This window comes from Phascolarctos cinereus, unplaced genomic scaffold (genome assembly GCF_003287225.1).
Source record: "Phascolarctos cinereus isolate Bilbo 61053 unplaced genomic scaffold, phaCin_HiC Scaffold_4;HRSCAF=312, whole genome shotgun sequence".
Lineage (NCBI taxonomy): Eukaryota > Metazoa > Chordata > Mammalia > Diprotodontia > Phascolarctidae > Phascolarctos > Phascolarctos cinereus.
Window position 1 is genome coordinate 141,491,971 of NW_027555847.1, and position 18,130 is coordinate 141,510,100.

The 18,130-nt window shown below is 35.5% G+C and overlaps 1 protein-coding gene across 2 annotated transcripts in view; it reads right to left on the reverse strand.

Annotated features, from left to right (window-relative positions):
* SLC44A1 (solute carrier family 44 member 1) overlaps positions 1 to 18,130 on the reverse strand; it is a 213,510-nt gene that overhangs the window by 145,212 nt on the left and 50,168 nt on the right. For both annotated transcript variants that reach the window (XM_020995459.2, XM_020995458.2), the window contains exon 2: positions 16,337 to 16,426. In XM_020995459.2, the coding sequence (XP_020851118.1) occupies positions 16,337 to 16,426 (90 nt within the window). The remainder of the gene's footprint in view (positions 1 to 16,336; positions 16,427 to 18,130) is intronic.

Here is an 18,130-nt window from a genome sequence, read left to right on the forward strand (position 1 = left end):
GGACAGTTTCAAAAACTGGGTTCAGGCCCTTGATTTGATTACTAGACCTTGCACTGACTTTACACTCCCTGTTCAGAGCACTGGGTGACTGGTTTCAGGTATGTTTGTGGGAGCTTGCCCTGGGTAACTCTGGCTTTCAGCTAGTTTACCTCAGTTTGCACTAGCTTCCCTGACATGATCCCTCTTCCTGACTCCATCAGCTTCGTTATTTTATGTATAAATATTATATTTATACTGGCCTCCTGGCTTGTATAACCATTTTTTTAAAAATTCTGATCTGCATAGAGGAAACATTTCTGATTCTCGGCAGCTTTCATTATCAGTGGTCTTTGGTTTTAGATATTTGTTGTAGTGTACATGAGGAAAGCTGCTTCTCTGTGACTTTTTTTTCCTTTCTATGACTTTTCAATGCTGTCGTATGAACTAGAAGCCTTGCTTACAAAAATTACACACTGAAATTTAATATACATTGGTTAAATCAACTGCCATAATGGAGAGATTAAAGGAACCTGAAAAAAGAAACCAACAAACACCTTAGTTAATAAGCAAACATTTGACTTACTTGCCAAGAAGACAGATATGGAAACCAAGGTCCACCCTGATTTAGAAAATAGATTCATTCCTAAGATCTTGTGGAGAAGGATAATGTAAGATTATGAATAGTACTGACTCACAGAACATCAAGAAACAATAAAGGGGGGGTAACTATTTAAAGAAAGTTTGGGAAGCGATCCAAGAAAAGAAAATTATCATTAAGGCAGTTGAGAATGAAAGCAGAAGGACAACAAATAGATGAAAAAGATCTGCAAGATTTTTCTGACAAACTTTCCACCATCAAGAACAGTGATTTCATCACATTTGGATTCTAACATACTCCTAAATACGATTATGAAAGGAAGTGGAAATGGTACAGATGTAAATAAAGCTGAGAAAAGTAGATGAACAGAGGTACATTCTAAAGGTAACAGAAATATAATGACACAGGGACTAGTCAGTAGCTGAGGTAGCTGAGGAAAGGAAAAGTGTAAGAGGAACTTAGTGTATGTTTGTGTGTGTGTATTCTCTGATTATTTACGAAAATTTGAGCACCAGCAAGCCTTGCCACATTCATTACAATGAAAAGGTTTCTCTGCACTATGCATTTTCTGATGTTCATTAAGGGATCTTTTTCTATCAGAAAGTCTTACCACATTCATTATATTCAAAAGATTTCTCACCAGTATTAACAGACTGATGTTGATTAAGAAATGCAATGTCTAAAGCAAATGCCTGAGTCTAAAGGCCCTCTCACTTATATTATATTCACAGGGTTTCTCACCAGTATGAATTCTCTGATGTTCGGTAAAGTCTGAGTACCTGCAGGAGGCCTTGCCACATTTATTACACTGATAAGGTTTCTTACTAGTATGAATTTCTCATGTCCCTTAAGCTTCCCTTTCAGTCGAAAGGCCTTCCCATATGAATCACATTTATATTATTTAAATATTTCTTTCACTGAAATGCTTAGCTTTGGAGTAGAATCCTAGGATTCATGCTGAGTTTCCAAATCTAAATGGCTAATTTTTGGTTCATTGCTCTTGGGCATCCATGGTGCTTCCTTTTGTTCCAAGTGGTAGATGACATACAGTTTAGAAAATCCAAGTACTGTGGGGCCTCAACTAACAGGAGCACAATGATCATTTTCTCCTCCCCAATTTTACCTCCTCCTGGGAAAGGGCAGAGTCATCGAAGGCAGAGCTCATGGCCTTAAACTGGGCCTCCATCCTGGCTGCCCTGCTCAAAGACAAGAGGAACTTTTCTTTGAGTTTCTATGAAAAAGAGGACATTTTCAGACACTATTACTAAAAAGACAACTGAGTAAACACAAATAATTGCTGATTCCAAGGGTCTATTTTCCCAGCTATATGAAATTTTTATGATAATTATTTACACATGTATCAATGGTACCACTGATGAAAGTATTACAAGGAAATAGGTAGGCTTTTACAAGCAATATTCCATTGTCCAACTCCCATGGATAGAATTACCATCTTTATGCTAATGATTCTCAAATCTACCTGTCCTGCCCCAACCTCTCTGCTGACTTCCAGTCTTGTATATGCAACTGCTTTTCTGACACCTTGAACCAGACATCTAAGAGACATCTTAAACTCAATGTATCTAAAACAGAACTTATTATCTTTTCCCCTCTACACCTTCCTCATTCAAACCCCTCCCACCCCCCACTTTCCCTATTATTATAAAGGGAAGTCCTTCAGACTTGTAACTTGGGTGTCATCCTCTATTCTGCTATTTCTCATTGCCATATCCAATCTGTTGCCAAGGCCTATCAATTTTGTCTTTGCAGCATCTCTCAAATATACCCCCATCTATTCCCTGACACAGCCATCACTCTGGTCCAGGCCCTCATCAGCTCACTCCTAAACCACTGCAATAGACCACTGATGGGTCAACCTCCTTCAAGTCTTTCCCCACTCCAATCCAACCTCTATTCAGCCACCAAAATGATTTTTCTAAGAGGCAAATCTAACCAATGGGTTCCTATCTCACCTCCAGGATCAAATACAAAATCTCTATTTATGTACACCATTAAAAGCCCTTTATAACCTAACCCCTTTCTACATTTCCAGTCCTCTTACACCTTACTCCTCACCATGTACTCTTCAATCCAGTAACACTGGTCTCCTTGATACTCCATGAACAAGACATTTCATCTCAACTGTGGACATTTTCTCTGACTGTCCCCCATGCCTGGAAGGTTCTCTCTCCTCACCTCTGCCTACCGGTTTCCCTGGCTTCCTTTAAATCCCAACTAAAATTTCATCTTCTATAAGACCTTTCCCAATCCTCTTAATTTCAGTGCCTTTCTTCCATGAATTATTTTCTGTTTATCTTGTATATAGCTTTGTTTGTGGTCTCTCCCATTAAACTGTGAGCTCCTTGAGGGCAGGGACTATCTTTAGACTCTTTTCTTTTATCACCACAGCTTTGCACAGTGCCTAGCACATATTGGGTACTTAATAAATGTTTATGGACTGACTAGTAGAACCACAGCTTAACCAATACCTCACTGACTAAAAAGTTGTACAGAAAAGAATATCTCACTGTGCTTACTATTGTTTTTAAAGTTTTTATTCCACAGAGAAAAATGCTACCTTAGAGGTTCTCCTCTGCCAACAAGGTTATTCTTCTCCTTCATCTAACAAGGTTACTTCTCATGTAAATCAAAATTTTACAAATTTTTAGAAGATATAAAGATAAAACATAAGATATCTTAGATTTTTATTTCCTTTTGGGGAAGTGAAAATTTCTTCTAATGACTCCAAACTACTCCATTAAACAGAGGCTCATCCTTTTAATACTAATACTCTTCTAGTGGGGTTATATGATTGGATTCATAGGGAGAGGGCAAACTAAAGTATGTCATCAAAGAAATACATAATAAAAAAAAAGACTGGCTGTTCACATGATGAAAACAAGATATAACCAAAGAACAGCTGAAATACTCTATCGGTATCCTCCCATGTTAAAAGTAGCATATTGAAATGAAAAAGGGAAAAAGCAGAAGTTATTTGTATTAAGCATTAATTGAAGTTATATGTACTAAGAGTAGAGAATTGGAACAAATATAATTTAAAACGTTATCTCTTATTTAAAATTCTGAGAACAAGATGTAAATCAGTGGACTTTCATCTGAAAGTATTCAAAAGAAAAAGGAAAAAATTATATTTGAAATGGAAAGGACAAAAATCAAACAATCAAAAAATAAATATTTATTAAGTACCTGCTTTGTGCCAGGCACTGTGCTAAGTGCTGGGAAAAACCTATAGGTTAAGAAAAGGGTTTTATAAATATCTATTAGGAAGAAATCACTAAATACAAAATAGACTACTTGTAAGGTTAATAATGGTATCTAAGGGGGCAGCTAGGTGGCGCAGTGGATACAGCACTGGTCCTGAAGTCAAGGAGGACCTGAGTTCAAATTCAGCCTCAGACCAAACACCTGACACTTACTAGCTGTGTGACCCTGGACAAGTCACTTAACCCCAATTGCCTAAAAAAAAGAAAAAAGGTATCTGAAATCTTAAAATGACTGAGGTATTGAAATACTTTGAGAATTGCTACTTTAGAAAGGCCAGACAAAAGAAGACAATCTAATCTCAACAAGAGATAACTAAAATCAGGTAAAGGAATAAAAAGAAGTTACAGTAAAAAAACAAAAAAAAAGCAAATTTTCATTTAAGGAGTAGTAAATAGCACTACTAGAGGAGAAAACAATTAGACAATTGATGAACTGTGCTCAGTTACATACTTATTTCCAGTTTAGGTTAGAGCTTCTTCCCTGACAATTTCACAGGAAATTAAATGAATGTATGTCTGAATTCCCAGATACAGTAGTAAACGTGAAGACTCAGCCAGTAATTTCATGGATTAACATTTAGATCAAGGCAGAAGGTTTTAGTTAAAGGATTGGTCTTGATAAGTGGTATAAACAAAATTCCATTTAATTTGCTCATTTTTATTCCATTTTGGGAAAATGAGGTTAGTGTACCCATTAATCTGCCTGCAGTTTCTAGTCTCAAAATATATGAATAACCAACTCATCAATTTTCCCCTAAAACTAGTTCCCTATCTCTATCATCATATCCTAGTCATGCGAGCTCAAAGACCTGCGATCATATATAATTTCCTTTATTGTTTCCCCAATATCTAGCCAATCACCAAGTTCTGCTTCAATCTTGCATATCTCTCATCTTTTTCATTCCTACTGAATAATAATCTCCTAACTAATCTGCTCCTCTTACCTATATCAAACATTGCTGTTACTTTACCTCATTTGTGCCCTGTGAAGAAGGTTTAACAGGTATTATTGTTGCCATAATAGAGATGAAGAAATTGAAGATCAGAGAGGTTAAGTGACTTGTCTATGGTCACACAGTTAGTAAAGTATCAGAGGTGCTTCTAACTTTCCCTTCCCCCTCAAAAAAAAAAGCTTTATATTGTGAAATACCACAACTTCTAACTCTGAGAATCTAGCTATTATATGAAAGAAATAACAAATGTTTGCTTTTCCATTTTGTTGTAAAAGGAATAGAACTCCCCACTTTCAAAAGCACACTTATCTTTCACCCAGAGATCCTACTAATAGGGACATCTCCCAAGGAAGTTGATTATAAAAACAAAAGTTCTATGTACACCAAAATAGTTCAAAACTATGGTTTATAAACAAAAAAGTTTATAAGCATTTTTTTGGTAGAGACAAATACCTAGAAACAACATTAATACCCACTAACTGTGAAATAGTTCAGCAAGTTGTACTACATGAACGTAACTGAATATTATTACTATGTTTTAAGAAATGATGGTGGAGAAGAGAGAAAAGGATATAGGAGGAAATTTAAGTGATGTGAAAGCGAACAGTAACAATAAAATTTATTTTTCATTAAAAAATTATGAATATGATATATACAGGGAAGCAGAGCAGACTTACATGAACTGATATAGAGTGAAACATGCAAAACCAGAGAAACAATATACAAATGACAACAACAATGGAACTAGAACAACAAGAAGATGATAAAAGTGAATGCTGTATAATTATAACTAAGCTTGGACCTAAAGAACAATTAGAGATAAATTCTTTGATAGGAGTAAAAGTCTTTAATTGCAGAAGTAGAAAACTATAAGTATACAATATTGCATAAAATCAGACTTTTCACCCTATGGATTAGTTTTTTTTAAATTCCCCTTTAAGAAATGCCCTGCCTTTATTCATTGTTATAGAGGATGGAAGAGAAAGGAGGAAAGAAAACACTCACAAATATTAAGTGATATAAAAATAAAAGATAGCAACAAAATTTATTTTTAAAAACTATACATTTATATATATTTATAAGACCATCTGTTTGACAGATAATGAAAACTTTCCCACTATTAGAAGAAATAAGTATATATACTTAAGTTATATTAAGAGGTTATTATAAGTTTGAAAACTGTGAAATGTCATCCTACGAAAGACAAACATTAATACAACAAAGAGAAATTTCTCACCAAATAGAGATGGCTGATGAAAATGACTTGGAAAGTTGCAATGTTAATTATGCTAATCATTTTTAATTAAAAGGGCATGAGAGTATGCACTAACCTTTAGGCTGAATATAAAGAGGATCAAATGATAAATGGGATATAATTCTCACTCCATATCAATATCGTAAAAACCGCTTCCGGCAGCCAAGATGGCAGAGTGAAAAGGTAGTTGCTCTCACTCTCCCCTATCAACCTCTGAAAACCCAAAAAATATCAGCCCAGAAAAAAAAAAACCCTGGAACACCTGAACTAGAAGAAAGACAAGGAGCAGCAGTGCAGCAGCCCAGCAAAGGGTCTCCCAGTGCCTCAGCAAAAACAAGGGGCCCCAGGCGATAAGTACCCTGGCATTCATCTGAAAGGAGGTGAAGAAAACAACCTAAAGGCTTCCTAAAGCCCCGCCTTGCTGATTCCAACCCAACACCAGGTGAGCTGTGGAGCCCTGAGCCTCCAATTGTGAAGAAATCCTGAAGCCCAGGTGGTAGAGCAGGCAAACACCAACACCTGGACCTCCAGTGCCTCAGTGAGGGGGGGGAAAACCGGTGGAAACAAGCTCAGAAAACCACCAGGTGCCTTGGCACTCCACCAAAGGAATCTCCCAGTGCATTAGCAGAAACAGGGAGACAACACTGCAGGGGGCCCCAGGCAGATAAACACCTGCAGCACCCATCTAAAAGGAGCTGAAGAAAGGCTAAAGGAAAGGAAAAGCAGGCAACCTAGAATTGCCTGAAAGTTCCAGCCTTGCTGATTCCAGCCCAACACAGGTAAGCTGCCAGAAACCTACAGCCTCCAATTGCCAGCATAAGAGGCCCCAGCACACAAAGCCAGTGACCAAGACCTAGGCTCCCAACAAGAAGCTTGGGTCAGTACCCTCTGTTCCCAGCAGGAGAGCTCAATCTCTTTAAAGGCCAGGGAATAAAGAAACACCATGAGTAAAAAGAAACGTACCATAGATTCATATTATGAGAAGAGTGAAGATCAAGACAGAAATTCTGAAGAGGACAACATTGTCAACAAACCCACATCTGCAACAACAAAAGGGAATATGAACTGGTCTGAAGCCCAAAAAGCCTTCTTAGAAGAGCTCAAGAAGGATTTTAATAGTCAAATGAGAGAGGTAGAAGAGTCCTTCAAAAATACAATTGGCCAATTGGAAAAAAAATACACTGAAGAAAACAAGTCCCTAAAAAACACAATTGGCCAATTGAAGAAGGAAGGACAAAAACTAACAGAATACTGGAAGAAAAAGTCCCTAAAAAACACAATTGGCCAGTTGAAGAAGGAAGTACAAAAACTAACAGAAGAAAACAATCTGTTAAAAACTAGAATTGGACAAATGGAAACTAATGTCTCTATGAGAGAGCAAGAATCAGTCAAACAGAAACAAAAAAATGAAAAAATAGATGAAAATGTAAAATACCTCATCAGTAAAACAACCGACCTGGAAAATCACTCAGGAGAGACAATTTAAAAATTATTGGACTACCTGAAAATCATGATGAAAAAAAGAGCCTGGACAGTATCTTTCAGGAAATCATAAAGGAAAACTGCCCGAAGTCCTAGAACCAGAAGGGAAAATAACCATAGAAAGAATCCATCACCACCTGAAAGAGATCCCAAATTGACAAGCCAAGGAAATAATAGCAAAATTCCAAAATTACCAGATGAAAGAGAAGGTGCTGCAAGCAGCCAGAAAGAAAGAATTTAAATATCATGGAACCACAGTCAGGATTACACAGGACCTTGCAGCTTCTACATTAAAAGACCAGGGTGGAACATGATATTCCTAAGGCAAAGGAGCTTGGAATGCAGCCAAGGATCAATTACCCAGCAAAAATGAGCATCATTTTTCAAGGGAGGAGGTGGATATTCAACAAATAGGAGACTTCCAAACTTTCCTGATAAAAAGACCAGAGCTCAACAAAAAATTTGATCTTCAAGTACAGGACTCAAGAAGGACTTAAAAAGGTAAATGGGACAGAAGGATACAATATGTTGTTAATAAGGGGGGGGCTGTTTAAACCCCTACAAGGGAATATGAGACTTGCAACCCTTGAGAACTGTATTGTTATTACACCTTGTTAAAGGAGTATACATAAAGAGGGTGGATATTAGTTGACTTTGATGTAATGATAAAAAAAAATCTAATCAAGTGGGTTAAATGGATCCAAATAAGTGGATCAATCTGATCTTAGAAAAGTACTGAGAAAGGAGGAGGCAGACAAGGGTAAATTACATTACAGGAAAAGACACAAAATCCTATTACAGCAGAGGGAAAGAAGGGGGGAGCATTGTTTGAACCTTACTCTCATCAGATTTGGCTCAAGAAGGGCATAATATAATCAGTTAGGTATAGAAATCTAACTTGCCCTATAGGCAGTAGGAGGGAAAAGGGGAAAGAAAAGGGAGGGGGAAAGAAAAGGGAGGGGGAAAGAAGGGAGGGAAGAGCAGTAATAAAGGGGAAGAAAAGGGAAAGGGATAATAAAAGGGGGAAGGGACTGAAGGAGGCGGTGGTCAAAAGCAAAAACTAGTGAAGGGGAAAGGAAAAAGGAGAAAGAAAAGCATAAATGGGGGAAAAGGATGGAGAAAAAGACACAGATAGTAATCATAACTGTGAATGTGAATGGGATGAACTCTCCCATAAAACGGAAACGGATTGCAGAATGGATTAAAAACCATAATCCTACAATATGTTGTTTACAGGAAACACATTTGAAAAAGAGTGACACATACAGGGTAAAGGTAAAAGGCTGGAGCAGAATATATTATGCGTCAGCTGAAGTAAAAAAGCAGGGGTAGCAATCCTGATCTCAGACAAAGCAAAAGCAAAAATAGATCTAATCAAAAGAGATAAGGAAGGAAACTACATCCTGCTAAAAGGCACCATAGACAATGAAGTAATATCATTACTAAATATATATGCACCAATTGGTATAGCATCCAAATTCTTACAGGAGAAGTCCAGGGAGTTACAGGAAGAAATAGACAGCAAAACTATACTAGTGGGGGACCTGAACCTCCCCTCTCGCACTAGATAAGTCTAACCACAAAATAAACAAGAAAGAAGTTAAGGAGGTGAATAGAACATTAGAAAAGTTAGGTATGATAGACCTCTGGAGAAAACTGAATGGGGATAGAAAGGAATATACTTTTTTCTCAGCAGTACATGGCACATACACAAAAATTGACCATGTACTAGGGCATAAAAACCTCACAATCCAATGCAGAAAGGCAGAAATATTAAATGCATCCTTTTCAGATCATGATGCAATAAAAATTATATGTAATAAAGGGCCATGGAAAGATAGACTAAAAAATAATTGGAAACTAAATAATCTAATCCTAAAAAATGATTGGGTCAAACAACAAATCATAGAAACAATCAATAATTTCATTCAAGAGAATGACAATAATGAGACAACATACCAAACTTATGGGATGCAGCAAAGCAGTTCTTAGGGGAAGTTTTATATCTCTAAATGCTTACATAAATAAAATAGAAAAAGAGGAGATTAATGAATTGGGCATACAACTAAAAAAACTAGAAAAAGAACAAATTAAAAATCCTCAACTAAACACCAAATTAGAAATATTGAAAACCAAAGGAAAAATTAATAAAATTGAAATTAAGAAAACTATTGAACTAATAAAACTAAGAGCTGGTTTTATGAAAAAACCAATAAAATAGATAAGCCTTTGGTTAATTTAATTAAAAAAAGAAAGAAGAAAACCAAATTACTAGTATCAAGAATGAAAAGGGGAAGCTACCACCAAGGAAGAGGAAATTAAAAAATAATTAGGAATTATTTTGCCCAACTATATGCCAACAAATTTGACAATCTTAGTGAAATGGATACATATTTACAAAAATATAAATTGCCCAGATTAACCGAAGAGGAAGTAAAATACTTAAATAACCCCATCTCAGAAAAAGAAATTGAACAAGCCATTGATGAACTCCCTAGGAAAAAATCTCCAGGGCCAGATGGATTCTATCAAACATTTAAAGAACAATTAATTCCAATACTATATAGACTATTTGGGAAAATAGGTGAAGAAGGAGTCTTACCAAATTCTTTTTATGATACAAATATGGTGTTGATACCTAAACCAGGAAGAGTCAAAATAGAGAAAGAAAATTATAGACCAATTTCTCTAATGAATATAGATGCAAAAATTTTAAACAAAATACTAGCAAGTAGATTACAGCAACTTATCACAAGAATAATACACTATGACCAGGTAGGATTTATACCAGGAATGCAGGGTTGGTTCAATATTAGGAAAACTATCAGCATCATTGAGCATATCAACAACAAAACCAACAGAAACCACATGATCATCTCAATAGATGCAGAAAAAGCTTTTGATAAAATACAACACCCATTCCTATTAAAAACACTAGAAAGCATAGGTATAAATGGAGTCTTCCTTAAAATAATAAATAGCTATCTAAAACCTTCAGCAAGCATTATATGTAATGGGGACAGGCTAGAAGCATTTCCAATAAGATCGGGGTGAAACAAGGATGTCCATTATCACCACTGTTATTCAATATTGTACTGGAAACCTTAGCTTTAGCAATAAGAGAAGAAAAAGAAATTGAAGGCATTAGAATAGGCAAAGAAGAAACAAAGCTATCACTCTTTGCAGATGACATGATGATATACTTAGAGAATCCTAGAGAATCAAGTAAAAAACTACTTGAAATAATAAACAACTTTAGCAAAGTTGCAGGCTATAAAATAAACCCACATAAATCATCAGCATTTCTATATATCACCAACAAAGCCCAACAGCAAGAGATAGAAAGAGAAATCCCATTTAAACTTACTGTAGACATTATAAAAAATTTAGGAGTCTACCTCCTGAAACAAACCCAGGAACTCTATGAACACAATTACAAAACACTTTTCACACAAATAAAATCAGATCTAAATAATTGGAAAAACATCAGTTGCTCATGGGTAGGCTGAGCTAATATAATAAAAATGACAATCCTACCTAAGCTAATTTACTTATTCAGTGCCATACCAATCAAACTACCAAAAATTATTTTATAGAGTTAGAAAAAATAATAACAAGATTCATTTGGAAAAACAAAAGGTCCAGAATATCAAAGGAACTAATGAAAAGAAATGCAGGGGAAGGTGGCCTAGCAATTCCAGATCTTAAATTGTATTATAAAGCAGCAATCATCAAAACTGCTTGGTACTGGCTAAGAAATAGGGAGGTGGATCAGTGGAATAGGTTAAATATGCAAGACACAGTGTCAATGACTATAGTAATCTATTATTTGATAAACCCAAAGACCCCAGCTTCTGGGATAAGAACCCACTCTTTGAAAAAAACTGCTGGGAAAACTGGAAAAGAGTATGGCAGAAACTAGGCATAGACCCAAATCTCACACCATATACCAAAATAAAGTCAAAATGGGTTCAGGACTTAGATATAAAGGCTGATACCATAAGTAAACTGGGAGAACAAGGAATAGTTTACCTATCAGATCTATGGAGAACAGAAGAATTCATGACCAAACAGGAGATAGAGAACATTATGAAAAGCAAAATGGATAATTTTGATTACATTAAATTGAAAAGTTTTTGCACAAACAAAGCCAATGCAACTAAGATTAGAAGGAAGGTAGAAAATTGGGAAAGAATTTTTACAACCAGTCTCTCTGATAAAGGCCTCATTTCTAAAAATATAGAGAATTAAGACAAATTTATAAGAACACAAGCCATTCCCCAATTGATAAATGGTCAAAGGATATGAACAGACAGTTCTCAGATGAAGAAATTAAAGCCATCTATAGTCATATGAAAAAATGCTCTAAATCATTATTGATTAGAGAAATGCAAATCAAAACAACTCTGAGGTACCACATCACACCTATCAGATTGGCCAACATGACAAAACAGGAAAATGATAAATGTTGGAGAGGATGTGGGAAAATTGGAACACTAATACATTGTTGGTGGAGTTGTGAAATGATCCAACCATTTTGGAGAACAATTTGGAACTATGCCCAAAGGGCTACAAAAATGTGCATACCCTTTGATCCAGCAATAGCACTTCTAGGGCTATATCCCAAAGAGATCAAACAAATGGGAAAAGGACCCATGTACAAAAATATTCATAGCAGCTCTTTTTGTGGTGGCAAAGAATTGGAAATTGAGAGGATGCCCATCAATTGGGGAATGGCTGAGCAAGTTGTGGTATATGAATGTAATGGAATACTATTGTGCTATAAGAAATGATGAACAGGCTGACTTCAGAAAAACCTGGAAAGACTTATATGGTCTGATGCTGAGTGAAGTGAGCAGAACCAAGAGGACTTTGTACACAATAACAGCCACGTTATGCAATGACTAAGATTGTTAAACTGAACCCTTCTCAGCATTATGAGGATCTAAGACATCTCCAGAGGCCTCGGGATGGAAAATGCTGTCCACATCCAAAGAAAGAACTATGGAAGTCGAATTGCTATCACTTATTTTTACCTTCTGTTGAGTTTTGTTTCATCTTTCTGATGGTTCCTCTTATTGGTTTTAATTTTTACTTACAACTTCACTAATGTGAAAATATGTTTAATAGGTATGTAAATGTAAAGCCTGTATCAGATTGTGTGCCGTCTTGGGGAGGGTGGGAGGGGGAGAAAAAGGGAGAAAAATTTTCAACTCAAAAGCATATGGAAAAAATAAAAAAATTTAAAGTAAAAAAATTTTTAAAAAAAGATCTTAAGTTAAAAAAAACAACACTGGGTAGAAAAAGAACTAGAAAAATCTATGAAGAAATGAAAATGGACAAATCAAAAGGTTTTGTGGGATTGAGAGGTTGATCAAAAGTGTATAACAACTTACTGATATTTGAAAGACTGGGTACAAAAGCCAGAGAGGAAGCAGTGAAACTATGGATATATAGAAATAATCCATATAATGTCCTTGGTTGGTGACAGGAATACGTATTTATGGGACTGTTGTTATCTCTAGAAGAAGAGCAAGGTTACAAAGAGGTAATTGGAAGAACCATGTTACAATGCAGTTTCATAACTTCATAGTTGGGTTTGGTTATAATGTATTAGTAACAACATTATAAAATATTGAGGCAACTTTCTACTATGTATGCCTACAGCTTGAATATAAGGATACAACAAAGTGGTATATAAGAGAAAGAAAGCCTCAAGAGAAAAAACTGTGGACTTTGAAGATTTAGTCATTTAAAACTGAATTGACTACCGAAGCAATACAGAATACACTGCAGAGAACTGTGAGGGGTAGCATACCTTTCTACGTCTCTGCCTATTTCTATGCTATATAATTTAATAATCCCTGAATGCCACTAAAAGAATTCCTTTAAAAATCACCTGGAAATAAACAAAGCAATTATTTTTTTATTTACAAGCGCACATAGTGGGTCTTAATTGCCAACCAAATTATATTCATCACCATTACATTAAAATTTTTCAGCACACAAAAGTAGTCATCCTCTAAATCAGCCCATTAACATCAATGAATGCATTTTACAGAACTATTTTCACACAAAGATTCAAAATCATGGTTAATATGTGTTTCATATACATAATTCTGAGAGATCAAGGGCTATTTATGCCAGAATTACAATTAGGGGAAAAAAGTTCATAGTCTAATTCTGCAATAGAACTACCTCTGTCCTCTGTGCATGTGTATTTATACATGCTCTGTCAGAATTGACAACCTGTTAGAATTTGTAAGGTCTAAGAGCCAGGAAAATAGACATGTCAACATTTTAAAAGTGCTCTTAAACACAGAGTGAAACTGAACTACCATTTTCCTCCCATCTCTTGAAAACAAAAAAAGAAACCCTACTCTTACAGGTTGCATTACTTTTTATTATAAAGACCAGAGCAAATTCATACATTCGTTTCACCAAATAAAATCACAACTATTTAAAGCTGGAAGGGAATTTTAAGATTATCTAGTTCAACTCCCTAACATTCACACCCAGAAACTGAGGCCCAGGGAGGTAAACTTGATTGACTCAATATCACAGAGCTAATGACTGGCAGAGTCAGAATTTGAACCAAGGCCTTTTCATGCCAAATCCCAAGTTCTTTTCCATTGTAACACATTCTCCCACCAGGCAGGCCTCAAAATAAAGGTATTTTGTTTCACAGATTTTTCATAGGTCAGTTATTTGGAATGCAGAACATATTTTTCATAGATACAATGTTTTAAGTGGTGGCTAGCCCATAACATAGATAAAATACCGTACATGTAAAACATAAAATAATTTTTAAAACTTGTAAGAGTTTAATTAAATAATATAAAATTAAATATAAATAAAATAATATAAAATTAAATAATATAAAATATAAAATTATCTTGAAGAAAACAGGGACACTTAGCCTGGAGAAGAGAAGACTTTGGTAGGGATTTGATGGCTGTTTTCAAATAACTGAATACAGCCTATAGTTCATGTAAAAGAGGAAATCTATTCTGTTATCCTAAAGCACACAAACTAAACCAATCTGTACAAGTTTGGTGGGGGGGGTACTTACTACAAGGAAGAACTTTCTGAGAAGAGTTGTCAAACAAGGCACCAGGCTTTTTCTTGAATTAATGAACTCATCATCATCAGAAGTATTCAAGCAGAGACTATATACCATCCTACTAGGTATGTAATAGAAGGGAGTTTTAAACTATAAGATTTTTAAAGTTTTCCCACCTACTGTAAGAGTCTATTAAATACTATCCCCTGATACTATCCATTCCCAAGATGCAAAGGGATGACTGTCAGTACCTCCAGATAACTGACCCTTGAACATGTAGATTCTCATAGAGAATTATAAAAAGGCCTTCACCAAAGCCTGAATGGCTTATTTAAATGACTAAATGAATAAAACAGTGGAAGAATGCAGAAATTAAGAATCAGACAAGTCCAACTTTCCTGAGTCTTTCTAAAAGGCAAACCTGAAAAAAATTTAGTTTCATATTTTATTAGTGCTTTTGAAATTTTCAATTTACAAGTTTTTATTAAAAGATAAGTTTTTATTACAAGAGTGAATTTAAACCACATGAAAAAGTCATACTAAGAAAAATAACTCCCACACTTGGCAAACTTTCCTTTTATATACTTCCCAGCAAAAATAATAAATTTTAAAATGGTAAATACAGATGGTTAAAAAAAATCAAATTTATTCATACTAAATACTTCAACAAACAGCATAATTTTCTAATCTGATATTATATATGAAATCATGTAAATTAAAATTGCACTCTACCTCAAAAATTTACAACTAAAATGGACCTACAGAACATTATATAGTCCTATATCATCATTTTACATACAAAGACATTTAACCAGAAAGGCTGAGTTTCCCAAGCTCACATGCAAACAGAAACCAGCAAATTTTCTGAATATGTTTAAAAGTAAAAAATATAACAGCTTGCATTTATATAGTGCTTTAAGTTTTGTAATGCACTTTACATTTTATTTCATTTTCAACTGTATTAACTTTAGATTTTAAAACAAAAGGAAAAAAATTACAGGAGGAAATTTTACACTAATCCCACGATACAAATAACTCTACTATTCAAAGAGAAGGAATTGAATACAGAACAATGGCTTTAAGAGTATAATTAGTTTTTGTAATAGTTTAAGTTACGTAAGGTAGTGAAATATAAAGAATTAAATAGAATCTTAAAGATCTGGATATTATGTCTTCTAACTGGAAGCTGGCCACATTGTTCAAAAGGCAATTTTAGAAATAAAAACAAATTATTTGTAGACAGCACTTTCCACATGCCATATTTCAAACCAATGGAAACTACTAAAAAAAATCACCTGTAAAGCCTGTTATTATAGAAACTGCAAGTAATCAAGAAAACACAGGATTTTGTACTTGCATTGCTCTGAATTATCTCATTTAGAAACCAAAATCAATACTGGCAAAAATGTGATAATCAAAATAATTCCTAGGTTCTACCACTAGCACTGTCCAGCAAAGAATACGGCATCAGAAACTTAGAGGTTAAAAATTAAACGAGGCTTCAAAGTCTAAGTTTCTTCATAAATTCTGCATCAGTTTTCCTGTAGAAGAAAATAAGCATTCTATTAACAGAGACTGACTAAATCAGGCATAAAGTAACATAGCCCTTCAAGAAATAAGCAATAGGGAAAAGAAGGCAAATGTAAAACAAGATTTCCCAAGATTCCTCTGCACCATGAATTATAAATGTTTTACATCTTGACCTAGGAAAAGTCTCCTTACCATCCCAAGGCAGAAAAGGATGAAGAGTAGAAGCCATGGTAAATCTGTACAGCTTCGATCCTCCAAAGGTTTCCACTCTCGTTTGGAGCTCTAAAATGAAAACACAAAATAAGAGAGAACAGAGATAAGTTAGTTAAAACTAGAAATGTATAAACCCACAAAAACCAGACCACCTTCCCTATTCTGCCTTCAGAAATCTAATAAATAAATCCATTATTAAATAAACTTTTATTAAGTGTCCACATGTGCCAAACTCTGTGCCAAGTGCTGAAGATACAAATACAAAAGTGAGATGAGAGTTTCAGCCATGATGGAGCTTAATTTCTATTGAGGGACACCACATATTTAGAGAGAAGTATATTCATGATCCTCACAAAATGAAAAATTTAAACAGAAAAATATAGGCAGTGGAAGGGCAGGGAAGACTACAACTAAGCAATCAGGAAAGGCGTTTTGAAGGGGGTGACACTTGAGCTAAACCTTGAAAAGAACTAACGGTTTCAAGAGGGGGAGGTGAGGAAGGAGAACATTTCTGGCACTGGTGACATCCTGTACGAAGTCTTTGACACAAGAAAATAGAATTATATCTAACATCCTAATTTTACAGATGAGGAAACTGAGGCTTAGAGAAGTTAAATGACTTTCCCAAGGGCATACAAGTAGGAACAGAAGAGGCATTTGAACCTAGGTCCTCTGAGTCCAAAGCCAGTGTTATTTTTTTCTACTATACTCTCTTCTAGGACTTGGAATGTTACAGGGGGAACAGCAAGTATGCCAGTTTGGCCAAAGTGTAGAGTGAAGGAAAGAAATGTATAATCAGACTGGAAAAATGAGCTAAAACCAGACTGTGAAAGGCTTTAAATGCCAGAAGTCTACAGTTCATCTTAAAGACAACTTCTTCAGCAGAGCTATGACAAGGTTAAGACTTGTGCTTTAGGATGAACAATTTGTCAGTGTGTGGAATATGGATTAGTAGGAAGGTGGGAAGTAAATAAGCATTTATTAAGTGTCTACTATGTGCCTGGCATTGTGCTAAGCACTTTATAAACACTATTTCATTTAATCCTCACAACAACTCTGGGAGGTAGATGCTATTATTATTATCATTTTTCAGTTGAGGAAATTGAGGCAGACGGAGATTTTTAAGTGGCTTTCCCAAGGTCACACGGCTAATAAGTATCTAAGGCTATATCTGAACTCAGGTATTCCTGACTATAGGCCCAACACTCCCCCCAACCTCAATCCTCTTCACTCAGCTGAAACTGCTCCTGCTAAAATTACCATCAATTTCTTTTCATCAATAAATCTAAGGGACTGAGAAAAGTCTCAGTCTTCATCCCGCTAGACTTCTCAGCACTAAACCACTGAACATTGTTGCCTAACTTCTTCCTAGATAACCTCTCCTCTCTGGCTCTGTCACACTCTTTCTTGGCTGTTCGCCTACCTGTCTGACCACTCCTCTTCATTCATGATAAACACTGTGGCTATATTCCCAAGCTCTATTTCAGCCCTCTCACTTGGTGACCTCCCCAGCTACCCTAGCTTCATTCATTACCTCTATGTGTATGACTTCCATATCTAAGAGATCCAGCCCTAATCTCTTTTCTAAGCTCTAGAAGTTACACATCACCTATTTCCAATGAGACATTTCAAACCAGCAAGTTCACAGCTATCTCAAACTCAAGATGTCATTTTCCCCACCAACTCCACTCTTCTTCTGAACTCATCTATTATAGGTCCACGCACCAGGATCCTTATAGTCACTCTGGCTTGTAACTTTAGCGTCATCCTTGA